Raw genomic sequence first — 19,504 nt, forward strand, 5'->3', positions numbered from 1 at the left:
ATATAAAAACTGTATTTGATGGAGTATTTGATCATCAGCCATAACTCAGAGAAGAATAACACTTAGGAGGTAAATGAGTAAAATATTATAATAAAAGTGTACAAAAATTACATTTATGTTCTTGGCAGATATGCTTGTTATAAAGTAACCATTATTCAATTAATTTGTTTCCCAAATTTTACAGGGAAGTAATGTGTTTCACTAAAGTCAAAGTCTTAAATTCTGCATTACTTCACAGTACAGGATTAGGGATGCTCCAAAACACATACTGATATCCAAATGTGGGAAATCAGCAGCTAAGGTTGAAGTCCACATTCAATCATAGAAATAGAAAGTGAAGTTACTTAACCGTGATTCTTCCCTTGATGTTAGCAGTTCAATGTCAGTGCGGTGTACTAATGTTTGTGATCCTAAATTAAAATAAACTGAGTTTTCAAGATCATAGTTTTAAAATAGTTTTTCTTTTATTCATAATGTTACTTAAGGATGTGTTGCAATTTGCCTGTTGTTATGAAGCTAGAACCAGTACTTTTGTAACATTGGCTAGAAATACATGGAGGCCTGTGTATAAAGAGGAGAACTTTCTCCTATGACGTAGTATGGGGAATGTGGTTGAAAAAATAAAGAAAAAGTGCTGAATTCCTATTACTATAAAACCATAAAATATAACGATTATATGTTCTCCAAAAATTTACAGTATCATTCTATGAATTGACAAATATTTCACTGCTAGTGGACACGAGAAAATTACCATGTATGTCCACGCTGAACTTGCACTTTGTTATATGTAGCTCATAGGTCTGTTATTGTAAGGGAAAAAATATCTTTTATTCTTTAATAGTAATTTGTGTTCACATTCATGCACTTTTTGTTGAAGGAAATAATACTGAAACATGCTTGTTTTTCCTTTCTTCCCTTCTTGTACATGTTTTAACATCACTAAAAAAAGGCAATTTAAAGCTTCAGTAGCATTCACAGATATAGGGAAGCTGACAACTTTCTTATTTTTTCAATGTAGACTGTAAATAGATATTGTAAGCTTCATGAAAAACATATATAGATATAAGTGAAATTTTATAATTATGAGAATAAGGACAGCATACTCCAAAAAATTAATATGAAGTTCATGAAAAATTTGGTATCTAATGAAATTGGTATTTTTTACAAGCAAATTATAATTTACCCTTTAGGTCTTATATCTAACACAACAATACTTGTTCAAGCATGTCTTTGCATCTTCTTACTGTAGTAGAGGTTTAGAAATCTTTCAAGTGTTTGTGACTGGTGCTTTTCATGATCCTTTCCTGTCCTTTATTTAATTGTCTGTAAACGTTTTGAGCAGTGTGTCTGACTAACAGGCTCTGGCACTGTAAGAAGTTCTAGCAGTGTTTCTGGGTCAAGATACTTAGCTTGAAAATCATAGAGTCATTAGATTGGAATCGAACTTAGAGATCATCAGCTCCAACTGTCCCTGTCTACTACTAAATCATGTCCCCAAGCACTTCAACTACCTGCTTTTTAAACACCTCCTTGTGCAAAAAATTAGTGTAGTAAAAACTTCTTAAGGTGAAAGTTTCTTTTCTGTCTTGGAAAGAAAGGGTTTTTTTCTGAAGGGTTACATGTTGTTAGGCAGCTGTAAATGGTAATGAACAAGAAGATCAAGTGCTTGATTTTACAGTATTTCTCTCTCTTGTGTTCCTTTAACGTTGACTCCTCACTTGACTCAGGATTCTTGGTTTCTGGTTTGCTTCTTCCTTATACTGTTAAGCAAGTGGCAGAGCAAATAAAAAAGCCACTGCTTTAGAAGTATTAGGTCAGATTCATATAACTCATGAACCAGTGAGTGACTGAATAGTGAACATACCCTGTTGTATTTAACAAAAGGAAACAATAGCGTTTTCTGCAGTTCTGAATGTTCCAGACCATAAGAAAGCCAGAGTATGGTTTGATATATCTATGACTAGTGCTACAGTTGGAATACAGAGATAGTTGATTGTTAATGAGAAAAAGCAGTTGACTTGAGCAACACATTCCTGATAACTTCAGTGCAATGAAAGTAGATGGTATACAAAATAGACCTCAGTGAACACTATTGAGGAGTATTCAGTCTGGTTTGGATCTGTCTTCTCTGAATCTGAAGTGTTTGGATAATAAGTCAGGATGAAAGCATCCTGGCTGTATCACAAAAATAACTGCTGTCATTTCAGATATGTCAGCAGAAAATGTTTTGGCAACTATAACCATCATAGTTTAGAACTGCTCAACAGATCAGTAATCTCATCTAAATACAAATGAAGTTGTAGTGACCTGCAGTGTTGTTCCTTCACAAGATAAAGGAACAGAAGATGAGAAGCTCAGATTCCCATCCTTCCCTCTGCTTGTACTCCAGGGTTTTGGTTATCGCTGTTTTGTTCAGTGCAGCTGAGACTAGTTATCTCCCCTGTGATTTTTGAGGTTTGAAAAAAAGAGCTACTGTATTAAACATTTTTTCTTGAGATGGTAGGTTTTTCATAGAAAAAACGCATCACTTGGGAAGATCTTCCACTCTATCCTCACTCATTTGGCTATTCTTTTAAAGACAGACTTCTGCTAGTAGCTTTACACAGGCTCTTTAAGCCAGTGAAAGAAGTATAGTCTGCATCTTGAAAGAAGTATAGTCTGCATAGTTTAGTGAGTTTGAAAAAGGCAACTAAATTGTAGTAGTGGCTCCACTAAGAGTATATTATGTTCCTTCCTTTCTTTCTTGCCTTCCTACCCCAATATAGATGCAAACATGCTTTTGTAAAAGACACATCTTTAATGTAATGATGGCCAAATATAATCAACGTGAATAAAACTTGTACTTTGAGGGCGTTTTCATCTGCAATCCTGGCCATACAAGTGCAAATTACTGAGTTATGATGGTGTGCTGCCAGTATCATCTTTGGAAATAGACAACAATACAAAGCAAAACTGCTTTCCAAGCATCAGAAAAAATTTCCTGGGCCTAATGATCAGTTACTTCCTAAATCAGAAGCAGAGGCAAGTAGAAGGGCCTTCTTGGAAGGGAAAAGATGAATTAGGGGAATTAATATTTATTAAAAATGAGAATGCCATCAGCTCATGAAAGGCATTGATTTTTCACAGAAAGAGTCATTGGACACTGGAACAGGCTGTCCAGGGAGGTGGTTGAGTCACCTTCCCTGGAGGTATTGGGTAGATGAGGTGCTTGGGGGCATGGTTTAGTGGTTGATAGGAATGGTTGGACTCAGTGATCCTGGACGTCTTTTCCAACCTTGTGATTCTGTGACTCTGTGAGTGCCTGTGTGCGTCAGGAATCACAGCTTTTATTTACAGACGTGCTTTTTGTCAGGCATACCACTGCCACTGTCAGCAACATCATCTTTTTTTTACAAGGAGAGCTGGTAGAAGGTAAGGTGCTAAACTGCAAAATTTAATTTTTAAATTTTTTTTATACACCCAAAAGATAGAAATTTCATTTCTCATAAAGTTGAAGTCTTCCTTTTGTCAAAGAAGTGATGTACAGTAACTATGGATAAGCTGGATATCTACTATAGTCAGCATGATCCAATTCAACTCTTTCTCATATACCCAAATGCCCACTTCTGTAAAGGAGTCCAATATATAGATTATTAAAAATTAAAATTTTATGTTTTAAGAAATCATACAGAGACTATTTAAAAGGAAATATTTCTGTTTGAAGTAGCCCCAATTCTAGGAAATTATGGCAGTTGAGAATTGTGTCAGTGAAGTATATGTTTCATTGTAAAATTCTGGTTCAGTTTGTTGCATTGAACACCTGAATTCTTCCCTCTCAAAATATATATTTATATAGAAGACTCATCGTACTAGTTAACACTGGCCTGAAAGTTTCATTATAATACATATATTGCTCAGATAAGTTGTCTTCAAAGCTGTGTTTTTTCCTACACTAGTGTCATACTTCATTTGACAAGCACAGAATCAGAATGGTTTGGGTTGGAAGTAACCTTAAAGGTCATCCACTTCCAACCCTGCTGCCATGGACAGGGACACCTTCCACTTGACCAGGTGGCTCAAAGCTTCAACCAGCCTGGCCTTGAACATACTATGATATATGTAATTACATACATATATAAAATAACCTAAGGTGTCAGTCAGACTTTTCCCATGTGTAATATAGCATGTGGCTTCCTGCATTTACGTGATACCGTACACTGAACTAAGTACTTGCAGGCATTGCTCCAGAGTAGGTATTCCATAGGCAAGGAAATGATATGTTTTTGAAGATGAAGTCCTTCCCCAGCGTATAAGAAACATCTATCATTCACTGATCTTCCTTTTCTTATATGCATGTCATTAATGGGGTTTGAGAAGAATGGTTAACGATACCTTGTGCTTGCAGGGCATTAAGATCAGCCAAAGAAGTAAAACAGTACCCAGTATATTGAAACGCAGAGTAGTATGAAGGTCTTGCATTTTTATACCACATTCTGCAGCACTATGTTCAGGTTAATATAAAACCACTATAATTGTTTTCCCTAAAGAAAGGGGCACAGACTGATACAAAGCGGTATTGTCAGTAGATAAATAGTCAGCCTCTATTACCATTTGTAACTTCTGGCACTCAGTCCTTACAGTTTCTAGAAAATCCAGACAGAGTGCCTCAAGACATCTGTGTTCCTGAATGATGGGCAAGAAATCTGGGAGTCAGTTCTTACAGCTCTTGTAATACACAAGACTCCAGAACCTGATCTCTTTGTATGATACATCCAGAAGCAACAGCTTTGCTGCTCTGGGTGTACAGCAGCTCAGTTTTTGTATTCTCTTTACCTACTTCTCCATCTTGTGGTCAGGGAGGCCTCTTATGTGTCTCACTACCTATTCTTTTGATTTCATAAGCCTTGTGTCATGTTTAGGAAGAAGGAATTATTTTGAAGCTGGTGAAGGGGCTGGAAAACAAGTCTTATGAGGAACGGCTGAGAGAGCTGGGGTTGTTTAGCCTGGAGAAGAGGAGGCTGAGGGGAGACCTCATTGCTCTCTACAACTACCTGAAAGGAGGTTGTAGAGAGGAGGGTGCTGGCGTCTTCTCCCAAGTGACCGGGGACAGGACAAGAGGGAATGGCCTCAAGCTCCGCCAGGGGAGGTTTAGGCTGGACATTAGGAAAAAATTCTTCACAGAAAGGGTCATAGGGCACTGGAACAGGCTGCCCAGGGAGGTGGTTGATTCACCTTCCCTGAAGGTATTTAAGGCACGGGTGGATGAGGTGCTAAGGGGAATGGTTTAGTGTTTGATAGGAATGGTTGGACTTGATGATCCGGTGGGTCTCTTCCAACCTGGTTATTCTATGATTCTATGACCCAAGATTAGTATCTAAAGAAGTAAGTTTTTCCCCCAAAGTGATTGAATGGAAATTAATCAAAGGCAGACTAAGAAAATGGAGTTTTAGAAAAGCATATATTCTATTCAGGTGCTTCATTTATGTCAGGCCAGTCAGTTGTTGATTGTTAAGGAATAACAGTAGTAATTTAACTAAAGGTAGTCTGTAGTAAAAGTTTTTCAAACAGATAATCTGTGAATTTATTCCTAGTTTTAATTTGATGGTGATGTTTAAAGGCAGTAGCTGCAAGAGTGTACCTCACTAGCACAGGATTTCTAAGGCATAAGGATTCATTTGCCATAATTATTTTTCCAGAGTCCTGCCATCTTTGTTGAAAGTTAGTTAATTCGTTGCCTGGAAATCTCTGTTGCCGGGTGCCTCCCAGAGGTTTTTAACTGTATTTTCTATTCATTTTCAGTCTTCTTCATTCCAAGATTCCATGACAAAGCAGAGCTGTAATAGAATGGCTCTAAGTCACTCTGTGAGTGGATACTGAGAGGGAGAGTTCATACAGCATGGCCCTGTGAATTGCAAAACCTACATTCTGCTTGAATTGTCATTGGCTGCTGTGTGACTGTATTGTCCTGCTATAGCAGCATCGCCTATTCTGTTTGTCTGTGTTTACTAATCGAAGTTCCATTGCCACAATGTATATTCCTTCTCCAGGTACCAAATAAGAACCAAGTGCTCCGTATTTATCTTTCAATAATATTGTTAGTTTTTCTTTAAAAGATTTGAGTGGTATTCTGAGATCTGAATAAGCGAAACAGAGCTTCACTGATCGTGATGCTCCACGAGAGTTCTTCTATACCACATGTATTATTTTAGGTCCAAAGTGGTTTTGGTAAAGGTGACATTAACTTTTAAGAGATGTTTGATGCTTTAGAAAAATAATGGGCTGTTTCTTTTCTTTTCTTTTGGACAGTTTTGGTATGAATCATGATGGAATTGGAAATTCCTGTGGGACCAAAGGTCATGAAGCAGCAAAGCTGATGGCAGCTCATATTACAGCAAACACCAACCCTTTTTCTTGGTCAGCCTGCAGTCGGGATTACATCACCAGTTTTTTAGAGTAAGTAATCTCAAGAAAAATCATGATTTTTCAAAAAATTGATGCCTTTCAGGGTAAATAGTAGAGACACAGTGACCTGTTCTAATGGTTTACAATTTTAGAACAAACAGAAATATAGCATGTCACTTTTATTTGATAGAGCACTTTTTCTATGTAATGGCAGAAGTTTCTGCTCCATTCCTACCTTACAGTTCTCGTATTTAATCTCTTCAAACATTCTGATGTGCTGATCATATGTTATTTCATTAATCTGGGGATGAGAAGTAGAGAAGAATGGAATTTGTGAATGAGGTGAAGTGTTTTGCTTTTTTTAAATCCTTGCATAATGCTGAGGAATCTAATGAAGGGAACAAGGTTGTAGCTTCTTCCTTGTACATTTCATTTTCCATTTTCTTTTCATGCACTTTTGTAGCTTTTTATCCATGTTCCTTGGTGCCACTGGTAAAAATATAAATATTATAGGAGAGGATGGCATACATATTTATCTTAACACCATGAAATTGTGCTAACCTATACTTATGTGGTGATTTTAATTCTGAAGTAGATTGCTACCTGAAATTTTACTTCTGTATGAAAAAATTTAAACAGTCAGAATACGCTAGTCTCAAAAATATGCTCTTATCAATGTATACATTGGTATATATGATGCGTGATGAAGCATTTGTATGCATTTTAAGTTGTGGAAGGCAAACACAGAACTATGAATTTGCTGAGAACAGATTAATAACAGAATTTTTTAAAAAGGCTTAAGATGGGCTTTATGGGAACAAATGGGAGTTGGTTGGTAGATTCAGGGTCATCAGTGCAACCATTTGTTCAGGCATTAAAGATGATTCAATAATTCAAACACTTACTGTATTTTAGGAGATGGACTTAAACCAGTCAAGTGGTCCAACCATGAGACTGCTAAGAACAAAATGAGCTTTTCCTCTTCTTTCAGGGATCTGACCTCAGAATAAGGTGCTGTATTCTGAATCTTACCTGAAGGCACACATCAAGACTGATAATTTTAATTTGTGTTGGTTCGAGTGTGTTGGTTCATTCCCACACAATGTAGAGGATCACTGAATTGGTCTGAAGAGGCGTTTGAAAGTCAGTGAGCAGACAGCCGTTTAATGTTGGTTGGTGTGCAGAGGGGAAAAAATACCCTTCTCTTCAGTTACTGTGTGAGGTTAAGGCATTTTGTATCACCCCACTGAACTGTGCACCCAACCAGTTGTAGGTACTGAGAGATTAAAATGAGTGTCTAAACTAAAGCACATGAAACAAGACATCCTTACAAGTAAGTGTGATACAGGTTTCTCGCAATATAAATTAATTTTCCGAGGAGAGAGATATATATATTCATTTAACATTACAATTTTATGTATATGTATAAATACAAGCTAGTTTCGTTCGATCATTAGGATTAATTTCTGTTAATTCAACACAGTTCCCGATAGTAGTCTTTCTAATATTTCGTGCAGCCTAGTTTTACCTATGACAAAGAACACAGCTTTTGCATCTCTTCTGAGACATTATTTCATAGCTAGTAGGTCAGATGATTAGCTTGCAATGCGGATATTTTATTGTAGTATTTCAGGATTTGTTTCTTACTGTTACAGTTCTGCTATTCTCTGTCTCATTTACTACTATTTGTTGCTCTCTTCTGAACTCCATTTTGATCCTGTAATTGTCCTGAAAGTAAGTTGCATATTGATGAAGGCATAATTCAACAGATAGCTAAGAAGTCATTTCTTATTTATGGGTGTAAGGATAGAAACATGGTCAAATTGTGTGCCTCATGTTATGCTGCAAATGCCATAGAGCTGAACATTTGTTCATAATGTTCCTGCACAGGTTTAGATTTCAACCTGGACAAGCTTTCTTGTTTCTTCATATAAGGTGTATGCAGTGATCTTTCAAGTTTTTACTGGCAGTTAGAAACATTTAGCTTGTTGTTCCTCTACTTTGTTTTTATTTATTTTATTTTTTAATGTTAACAAGTCCAGTTAACTGTTCAGGTTCGTTTTCAGGTCTGTGGGACGCCAGTGAAACTGTAGTTCTATTAGCATAAAGCCAGAATAGTTCTCTAGTGGATCTTTTCCCTTAGTTCTAATCTCTTCAGGTTTTTTGAGATACTTCTCAATTATTGCTGGTGTTTGCAACTCTGCTTGAATTACTACCACCTGTGAATTTCATTAAAAAAAATCATTAGTGAAGATATAAGGTGATATTTGAGCTAAAAAACCAAACCCCCCCCCAGCAGCTCCAAAAATAAAGTATCTTTTATAGTATTATAGGTGTACTTTTGTAACCCGGATGTTATATTTTGGTAACCTGGATGTTTTTTTTTCAAAGCCACCTTTGATAAACAATATTTGATGCATTGTAATTATGAATAGATTTTCCAGTTGTGTATAGGATACTGTGTGGAATAACTTACTAAGAGCCAAAAAATAACTTCTCCTTCATCTACTAATTTTGCAATCTATTTTAAAAAATACCAGATTTTTCAAACATGATCTGTTCATCATAGATCCATGTGTCTTTGTATCTGTGGTTCTAGTGTCCTATAAATTAATTTGTATTTCTTTTCTTAAAGTAATTGTTTTATTATTTCATAAAATAGAATAGTCTTTAAAACTGCAGATTTTTTCTTCCAGTTTCAGTTTTTCTCCCCAGCCTTTGATGTTGTCTCCTCAGTAGCAAGCTGTTGAGATAGTTACAGAGATACCTGCAGAATTGCTCTCAGAAGCCAAGATTGCCTCTTTTTACCCATTCACACCTTTACTTAAGGCGCAACAGCTTTAAGAGCAGGTACTTCTCTGTAATAATTGGTGACCAAGAAGGAATGAGAAACAGTGAGTTTCATGTGGTAGCAGTTCCCTCACTACACCTGGAAGAGCAGAACAGTCCGAATCCAGACAGGAAAAATGATTCTGTTTTTTTGTAGTACTTTTTAATAATTTAGCAACAGATGAGGAAAATGCTGATTTAAAGCTTTAGATGCAAAGCCTAAAGATGTTGTCATTTATGTCAGCAGGTGTTTATACCAGGTAGATTAGATTTTGCCCCCTTTCTTTTCATTTGTGCTCAGGAATGGGAGAACAGCTGGGACAGGACCCCATGGACTACACACAAGAAGACAAGTGTATTTTTCTGTGAAGTATGAATATACTTGGTTTATAATTCCTTTAGCTATGTCTCAAAAGAAAGGTAGAACATGATGGAATAGAACCCAAGCAGAAATCTGAGGCCCATGACATACCACAACATCTTTTAGATTTATTGTCATGGACCTGGATGCAAGTTTAGGCAGGGTTACCATGGCTAATGTGGCTGAAATGAATTTCAGTAGAAGCTCATTACGTTTTTACAGTATTATATGGTAAGGTAGATTAATGGGGATTTACTAGTTTATGAGCTTGGCTTGGCCTTGCTACAGCAGTTTTGCACTGTGTGCTGTTTTGTAGTGTACATGTCACATTGCCTTTTATCATCAGGTGGAAGCATTTTGAAACAGAAGTCATCTTTATGACACTCAAAAGTAGAATCCTTCTCCTCCTTAAGACATTCTTGAAGCTGTACCCAGAAAAATTTTCCAGACTAAGGCTGCTGAGGAGTAGCCATTAAGTGTCACTTGGAAGGTATCAGTTCAGTCAGGCACTAGGGAAGGCAATTTATTTTGTGTGAAGAATATGTCTCAAAGGATGACAAAAAGTCAAAGCAATACTATTGCTTTGTTAGCAATGCTAACGGGTCTATCAGAACTCTCAAGAAGGATGGCCAGCCAGCACAGCACAGGCTCTGAAATGGCCAAAGAAAACAATTTTTTTGTGGGGAAAACATTCCCTCTAGCATAGAATAGCTGTTGTCTGTCAATATAACGCTTATGTTAAGTGACTGAATTCAGTTTATCAACTGAATTGTTCATTAGTGCTTTGCCATGGCTTTAAATTTTACTAACTGTTTAAAGAACTCAGTGGAGAAATACTCACTGAGAGCTGAAGGTTTTGAAAGCAGTGTGAGATAACAGATTCCGGAGAGAGGAGTAGAAACCCGTTGTATCTGTTTGTAGGAGTAATGAACCAAGACTAAAAATACTGTTTGTGACCAAAAAACAATTAGTATAGATTTAATTCTGTGCAGTGTGTATCTATGTATGTATATGAAGATATATATGACCCACAAATTTATTATTAGTGAATTTTACTGTTGTTTTTTTCCCATAACTTATGGGTTGTTTGTTAACAGAATTAAGGGAAGTGTTATGTACACTATCCATATATTTATGCACATGGTTGTTTAGCTTTAACAGATAATTACAAATATTTATAATATATTTAATTTATGATTGATGATCATAGCTTGCATTACAGTCCACATAATTTTATAAATGATCCAATTTGGTAACATTCAAAACTTACTCTCAATGCCAATGTTCTGGGATATTTTCTTCAACTGCTGAAGGAGTTGTGTTGTACTGTGCGTGTTACTGAGATACTTGGGAATAGTTACTGTAATAAAAGCATAAACCCATGAAGGTCTACTTCTATGCTTTTTTAGCCATAGATACAACACCAATGTCTGTACAGAAGTGATGATCTTCAGTTTTGCATTATTCAGTCTGTAAAGGTTCTAACATTGAATCCCTGTTTGCAGTTACTTTGATCAAGCATTTAGCAGTGATAGTATGTCTGAGACCTTAGGCTTTAAGGGAATACCATAGTCTCCCTGATGTCTTTCCAAACAGAAGATTAATTTGCTTTCCTGTGATATTAAAATACAAAACAATGTTTAAATTCTATAATAGAGTGTTTTACACGAATCTTTTAAGACACTGCACTGGAATATTGGGATGAAATTATATCAAGCTTATCTGTTTTATAACTGAAACCAGTCCCACTTTGTCCCATAAAACCTCATTAAATTAACCTAAAAATAGGAAAATGAGAAAGTCTTTGAGTACTAGTAGTATCTTAGTAGTAAACAGTGTGTAAGGATGAGTTTGTGATCATCTCTGTGCTGTATACTTTAAAGATTTATCCACTCCCTGTTAAAAAATTATAAGTGCTCTGCAGGGATGTATTTTTTTTTACACTTACACAAAGGACTTTTTTCACTTTCATAGACCTTATTGAAAATAACTGTTAGAGAGGAACAAGGACATATGCTCAAGAGCACTACTACAACATTCTTGAGTCCAGTAGAAGTTGTCTGGAAAGGTTATGTGGTCCTCAGCCTGTATTCATTCTTTGCACAGCTTTGGTAATACTGTTCATTATCAACGGAAAGTCCCAAGTTTTATTAATAGGTTTGATAATACATGCTGTTTATTTTCCAAAATACTCCTGTCCACATCATACAGTATCAGGTTCTCAGGTGAAATTTGTAAATAATGCCAATTTTGTTCAACTGCTTGAGAGAAATTGTAGAACTGAAGCAGAGGGAAAGAGAGAAATGAACTTTCAGTCCGAAAGGTGGTGGTATGATGTAGCTAGTGGGTTACTGACTGTTTATTCGTAACTTTCTTGCTTTACTTACTCCTACAACAGTGTTCCATTTTGGTGAAGATCCAGTCATTAGACAGAAGAGGCATATTTTTGTATTTTCTAGAAAGATTTCCATTTCTGCAAATGTATTTTTTTGTATAACAGGTATAGACTTTTAAGTTACAAGTATGGTGAATTTAAAGATTTAGAATTGCTTCTGTAATCTAACGTGTGCAGGGGTACATATACCTACGGAGAGAGTCACCAAAGGTAATGACGGTTTTTAAATGCAGTGCTCTTGTCTATGTGATTACAGGATCATGATTTACAGACCAAACTCTGCACGGTTGGAATTTATGGAAATGTTCCTATCGTATGCCATGTTAGCTCAAGCTGATGTCAAATGCTAAAATTCCCACTGTTTGTTTAAGCAAAGTTCCTATCTGCAGCTTGATCCAGACAATGTAGAAAATTAGATTGTATTTGAGTTATTTATGTATTGGAATTACTAACATGTACTCCTCATACATGCAAAACACAACACTGAACTATTTCAAAGGAATGTAGGATAGGTTCCCAGCTTATACTATTAGAAAATATATGTGCTTGCAATAAAACTGGAATGAAGGGTTAAGTACATTTGTTTTTCATGCCAGAACCACACAGTTGGTAGTATAAAGGAAGATTTCAGCTGAGGAGAGGAGCGGTATGCGCATGCGTGTGTGTGTAGGTGAATTACACTGAATCCTTTGAGATTAGTAATGGAATATTATATATTTTTTTCTGTATTTACCACTTTGTTGCCTTAGTTTGCCTTCTTCTGAAATGGTCAGCAGTTGTTTCTTTGTTTTCCCAAGGGGTCTTATTGTAGTATTTGAAATAATTAAATAAAATAGGGTTTAAATGACTACATAAAATATGTAGTTTAGGGAGGCCTTTTGCACTTTTTTTTATCTGCAGATGAAAAGTATAGAGAATTTGAGATCACAAAAGGTAGTGTTGAACATTTATTTCTGGAATTATGTTCCTTTGGCAAGATGCATGGAAAAGATTTGGGGGGAAAAATATCATAAGTGCTGGCAAAATTTGTAGGAATGTTGGAAAAAAATTCAAAGTGTTGGCATAAAAATTCTTTAAAAATCTTCACGTTCACATGTGAAATGAAAGCATCTGTCCTTTTATTATTCACACTGACTAAATAAAACAAATGATTATATTTACGAAAATACAAAGTTTTCTAAACAGAACGCTGTCTGCATTTGGCTTTCTTTGTTATTTATTCCACTGCACTAAAATATTGTGGTTGAATATGAGCATATTTTGCAAAAATAGCCCACCAACCACCAAACAAAGCAGTGAATGTAGAAGAAGAAAATATTAAAGTTTTCAAAGATGATGATCTTAGGTCTGACTTGAAATTTTGAAGCTTGATTATTATTGATACTGTAGAAGAGATCTTGGATCCATCTACATTTTTTCACTTACCCTAGCTAGTACAGGTAAATGTGAAGATTCTGCGGAACTTTCACCACTGTAATTATTTTGTTCACTCAAATGCAAGAAAAACATGCATGTTGTGGTCCTAATCCTTTAAACATTTGGTCATATTGAAATTTACATGTTTTATTTAACCAGTTGAGCTGCTCATATCTATAGCATTGTACTTAGCCTTATGAAGGATCAGAAGGATCGTTAAGAATTGTAAACTGAATTTCTTCCATTTGCTTAATTTATTTTTCATTCTATGTCCAAATGTAGCTATTCTGTAGTGAAAACAAGTAGGAATATTAAAAAAAATATGAAAATCAGTCTTGTGTGGCTCAGAAATTATCTCACTTTAAAAAAGGATAGTATACGGAATCTATTTCACAATTTAAAATAAGCATTTTTGTTAATAATAATAATGATGAAAAATTATTTTAATCTCAAGTCCCTCTAATTCCTTTTCACTATGGGTGTACCATCTTACTGTTTGTTTATTGTCATCATGTTAGTTTCACACCCAATGATGTTAAAAGTAAGAACTAGATACATGATATCATTACTGTGCTTTACAGTCAGTAGAATTCCTAATTGATTTGGTCCTTTATGTTGAACAGTTCGGGCCGTGGTACTTGCCTTGATAATGAGCCTCCCAAGCGTGACTTTCTTTATCCAGCTGTGGCCCCAGGTCAGGTGTATGATGCTGATGAACAGTGTCGCTTCCAGCATGGAGCAACATCCCGCCAATGTAAATATGGGGTAAGAAGTCTTAATACTTATGCTGAGTGTTCTGCTTAGTCATTTGTATATATTCCTTTATAACATAAATCTTTAGTTAGATGCAGTAGTGGGTTATAGATGTCTGGTAGTATGTCTGGTGCCATCATATGTAAGCAAAGGGTACATTTTAATCCTTATGCTGCATCTTTTGCTTGAGTCATTTGTGTATACTGAACACTAAAATGTGGGGGGGACAATGAGCTGGGGAAAGCATTCTTTAATTCTTTAATTTTAGGGAAAAAAAGGAACCCAGAACACTTAATCCTGCTCCTTGTAAAGTGTGCTACAGAATTTTCCCAGATTTCTGTTAAATAAGTTCAGGTTCATGTTATGTTGATCTTGAGACATGAAACCTGTTGTGTTGGCTTTAACTTTTCAATTTAAAGCTACATTTTGAAATTACTTTTGTACTTAGTATTGATTTGTCAGGTCTGGTTTTCTTTTTTTTTTTTTCTCTCCTCCCAGTATTGAGTTTATTGTTTCTCACATTGTTCAGATCTCTTCTTGGAAAGATGAATTACCATTATGGGAACAGAGGAATATGATGTTAAATAGAACACTGAATAGCTAAGTACTAGCAAATATATGGATGCAAATACTAGTGTGCAATAATTAAGGTAAATAAATTTACAGTAGAAATAAAAACGTGCACACTTAGGCTATTATGCAATAATTTATGAATACTTGCGTACATAGTAGAAGATTGCATTTTGCTGTGCTTTTCATCAAATAATCAGCTGACACTAAATTAAACCTTGAAAATGTATCTAGTTGTTTAAATATTTTTAATATTAATTTAATTTTTTGATTATTCAAATAAAACAATGTAATCATTAAATTTATACTCTATTTACTTCTTTAAAAGCTAGCTACAAGAAAGTCCATTTTTAATAACCATAGGGTGATAAATACAATACTATTCTTGGGATGCCTCTTTGGCAGATCACATTGTGGGAAGGAATTAAAAGCTGTATGTAGCTGGCTGACTAGCTCACTGGGTCTTCTACTCCTGTTCCCTTATCAAACTTCTTTTGGGCTTTATTGTTCCTCTTTAAGTTCTCACTTCTGACAACTGTTTTTTAAGAGTCTTATTTCCTGTTCCTACATCTAAGTCATACATTTTATTTTTTTCTTATATTTCTTCACCACACACTCTTATAAGGAAATCCACGGGTATTTAATCCATGATTTATAGTACACCTTTGGAGATATACTGTGTTTTAAATTAAACTGGAAAGTTAATAATGTGCAAAACCTGGCTTTTCCACATATATGTTATTTTTTCAAGCAATGTTAAAGTCTGTAGTCATTGTTGTGATGATCACACAGCACAGTACAATTTCTTTCTTAAACCAGATTCTAAACCACAAACAATTGAAAGTAATGAAAATGTGTAGGAAATCTTGGCTTTCTGCCTTCCACTTTCTTACTGTTTTAAATTGTTTAAAATTTTTTTTTAGTTCCCTTGCAGTTACAAAAAAAGACGTCAATGCTTAACTGAGTTAGTAGAAGTTGTTACTTCTTAATGTGACATTACCAGTCGTCTGAATAGATACAGAATCATAGAATCTTAGAATCATAGGATGGTTGGAGTTGGAAGGGACTTTAAAGATCATCCAGTTCCACAGCACTTGCCATGGGTAGGGACACACACCTTTCACTAGGTCAGGTTGCTCAAAACCTCCTCCAGCCTGGCCTTGAACACCTCCAGGGATGAGGCTGCCGCGACTTCTCTGGGCAGCATGTGCCAATGCTTCACCACCCTCACAGTTAAAACTTTCTTCCTAATATCTAATCTAAATGTACGCTCTTTCAGCCTAAAACCATTACTCCTCATCCCATCACTACACTCCCTGATTAGGAGTCCCTCCTCAACTTTCCTTTAGGCCTCCTTTAAATGCTAGAAGGTTGCTACAAGGCCTCCCTGGAACCTTCTCTTCTCTGGGCTGAACAACGCCAGCTCTCTCAGCCTGTCCTTGTACGGGAGGTGCTCCAGCCCTCTGATCATCTTTGTGGCTCTCCTCTCGTCTTGCTCTGACAGATCCATGTCCTTCCTGTGTTGAGGGCTCCAGAACTGAACGCAGTGCTCCAGGTGGGGTTTCACGAGAGCGGAGTAGAGGGGAAGAATCACCTCCCTTGAACTGTTGTCATGGTTATTCTGATGCAACCCACACTTCTGATGTAGCCTTGGATATGGTTAGCTTTCTGGGCTGCAAACACATGTTGCTGGCTCATGTTGAGCTTCTCATCCACCAGCACCCTTAAATCCTTCTATTCAGGGCTGCTCTCAATCCTTTTTCTGCCCAGACTGTATTTGTGTATTTTATTGTATTGCATCAGTGTGCCATCAATGTTAGCCTAACTTGTAAGTGTCTCAGAAAAAAAGAAACGTATTTTAATAATGGACTTCAGACTGCATGCGTTAATATAATAAGTTATTGTAGAAGTCTGGTAATAACGACTCTAAGAAATTGTGTACTTTAAAATAGCTTCTGCATTTAAAAATATTATCTGCCATGGCCAGAATGCTCTGAAATCATGATGATTATGAGCATAGAGATTTCAAGTGATAATTTTGAAGAGGGGAAAAAAAATTTTCTTTGGAAGCTGATGGTGAAGATGGAAAATATCCACGCAAGAAAGACCTATTTTCATATGAAAGTGTTTTTAGAACTGAGTAGTAGTACTAGATCTAAATGCCAGGAAAAACTAAGTTGAATATTCTGCTCAAGTCTTTAATTATCAAAAGTAAACAGTTATTGCATTGGATATTCCTAGTTGATGTACTGTTCACATGATGATGCCATTAATAGTTCATTGATCTTATTCTAACAGACACATGCAACTGTGGATGGAAAAAGTGAAAATTCCTGGTTAACAGTGGACCTAGTTTGTATACTAATTTCTTTCTAGCACTTCTTTTAACCCTTTTTATTTGAAGTGCCTGCTAACAAAGGGGTAGGCCAGATTTTCCAATATAGAGTTTAGTCACCAAGTAGGAAATAAATTCTATACCAAAAGGAAATCTCAGAGAATGTTATTTGCCTTTTTCTGTTGCTGATTTTCTTTAGTGATTTGTGATGGTGAGACATGACAAGAGAAGCAGCTGAACTCTTAAATCAAAGACCAAAATATTACAAGTCTCCTTTGGGCTCTGATGTAGCTGTCAAGATAGTTGTGTTTTTAAAGTAACTTGGAACATCTTCATGTTCTTTCTGCTTTGGAATTCTGTCATAATGTCTTATTAACCTTTAGAAAAAAATTACCTCTTTCAACCATCTAGCTTTAACTGTATTTAGCTGTGTTCATTGCCTTTTCTCCATATTTCCTCATCCATTCCTTCTGTATGTTTATTTTAGACTGCTTGTTGCTTTTGAGCATAGATCATGGCCTAGTCTTGCAAAGAATTTTGCACATACGAGTACCTGAAGCCTTCCTCACTTAGGAGCTTGAAGTTCCATACATGGAGAGATGTTTGAACTTAATAGTTTGAACTTAATAGTTCAAACAGGACATCAGAACAAAAGAGCTTAAGGGACTGCAAGTTTCTGCCTTCTGTGTGTGTGTTTACTGACAATGAGCCAATGTGACCTTAAAAGGAGCTCTTTGGTAGTTGTTTTGATACTGTAAGTACTAGACCTAATTAAACTGTTTAGTCACTTGTGGCCAGAACTGTTCAAGCAAAAGTGGCAAATAGTGGCTGTTGGTATTGTTCAGCACATTAGTTTAGACAAGAACTCAGAGATACTTTACCTCTTTGAGCTTAAAAAAATAAAAGTACGCATTAGCAAGGAGACCATGTGGTCCTTCTGATGTTGCATGTGCATTATTTGTTTTACTTGTATTTTTGACCATGTCTGATGCAGGGGCAATTTAGAAAATTTAAGTGAAGAAATAGATACTTTGAGTAAAGTATTAAGTGACAATGTCACAAACTGCTTAAAATATTTCATTTTTAGGGTACACATTCAGATTCAGGAGAGTGTTAAATTTGTGACTTAGAGTGAACCAAATTATCTAATGGATGAAATCTCACCATACAATAATGATGCTTAGCTTTTTCCTAAAGGCAGTACATGCCTTCAGGTGTCTTACTGGATTCACAGTGGTGGGAGATTTTGAGGTTATTAGGTACAGTGCTAGTCCTTGTTCATTTATATAGCTACTGCATATGCTATATCTTCCAGGGTGAGGCACTGAATTCTTTTCTGCTGATTGTAAACTGTGTCTTAGTTCTTCATTTTGTTTGTATGACAATTCCCTTGATAGTTCAGAAACATTTTTCAATCAGTTTGTTAAGGTGAGTGTAAGAAGGTTTTTCATTGACTCCTTACCTCCTTAACCTTTGAGTATCTGCCTAATAACAGTTGGCTGTTGGCTCTCTCTGGGTTAACTCATGAAAGAATTCCTGTTTTGACTTTGAATTTCTGTTTTATGAGTTTAAATAATACCTGGACTATGCTTGACTGTAACTTACAGATTTTGTGGTTGAAAATAAATTCTTTGCTTTAGAGCTGGTCCCCACATTTTTAGTACAGAGGCTAAAACCTCAGACATTTTAATAGCAGTTAATACTTTATGCATATGGTTGACATTGCTGTGGTGCATTTTATGATCTGTGAAGCTGTTGGCTGCTAGCAGGAGTTTCAGAGATAGTGCCTCACAATTCTTTTATATATATATTTCTTTAATTTTATGCTTTTCCACCATTACTGGTGTCAGTAAATACTTTGAGTAGGGGGAAAAGGGGACAAACTCTCCTTTCCTTTGCATACATGGCTTTGCTGAAATCAGCAGGACCAGTCTTTGTATTTCACGCTAGAGTTTAACACATCAGGTAAGGTACTTTAGGAGATGACAGGTAGCTCTCTTCTTTGTCATGGCCTTATGTTTGCAATTAAGTTCTCCAGATTGTTTGCCAATGAAAATAGCTTTAAATTCAAAAAACAGTTTTTGTTCACATTTTGTTAGTGTATTTCGGAGGACAGATAGAAGTCAAACTATGAACTTAGTGCTTGTAAATAGATAGAATCAAGATATAGTCCTAGGATAAGGAGTTTTCCTGCTGCATTCAATAGCTCGCTTGTATAAGGTGTGTCTAGGAAGTTTTTAATGATTTATGGGGAGTGGCCATAAAGCTAATTACCATTAATGGAAAGTTGCTGGGAAAATACTGACAACGGAAATACAGCTGTCATACCACCACTGCTTCCTAGTTTCCCTCATTCCAGTTCAGAGACAGATAACTGAGTTAGTAACAGTGAAGACAAAATAGCATTGGTCAACTGACTGTTAAATCCAAGAGAGTAAACAAATTGCTACGCAGAACTTTTCTA

General features: G+C 36.0%; 1 protein-coding gene across 6 annotated transcripts in view; it reads left to right on the forward strand.

The window, feature by feature from the left end:
• Positions 1 to 19,504, forward strand: part of ADAMTS6 (ADAM metallopeptidase with thrombospondin type 1 motif 6) — a 143,307-nt gene that overhangs the window by 68,286 nt on the left and 55,517 nt on the right. For all 6 annotated transcript variants that reach the window (XM_069879852.1, XM_069879855.1, XM_069879856.1 and 3 more), the window contains 2 exons: positions 6,286 to 6,432; positions 14,006 to 14,147. In XM_069879852.1, the coding sequence (XP_069735953.1) occupies positions 6,286 to 6,432; positions 14,006 to 14,147 (289 nt within the window). The remainder of the gene's footprint in view (positions 1 to 6,285; positions 6,433 to 14,005; positions 14,148 to 19,504) is intronic.

Source organism: Phaenicophaeus curvirostris, chromosome Z (genome assembly GCF_032191515.1).
Source record: "Phaenicophaeus curvirostris isolate KB17595 chromosome Z, BPBGC_Pcur_1.0, whole genome shotgun sequence".
NCBI lineage: Eukaryota > Metazoa > Chordata > Aves > Cuculiformes > Cuculidae > Phaenicophaeus > Phaenicophaeus curvirostris.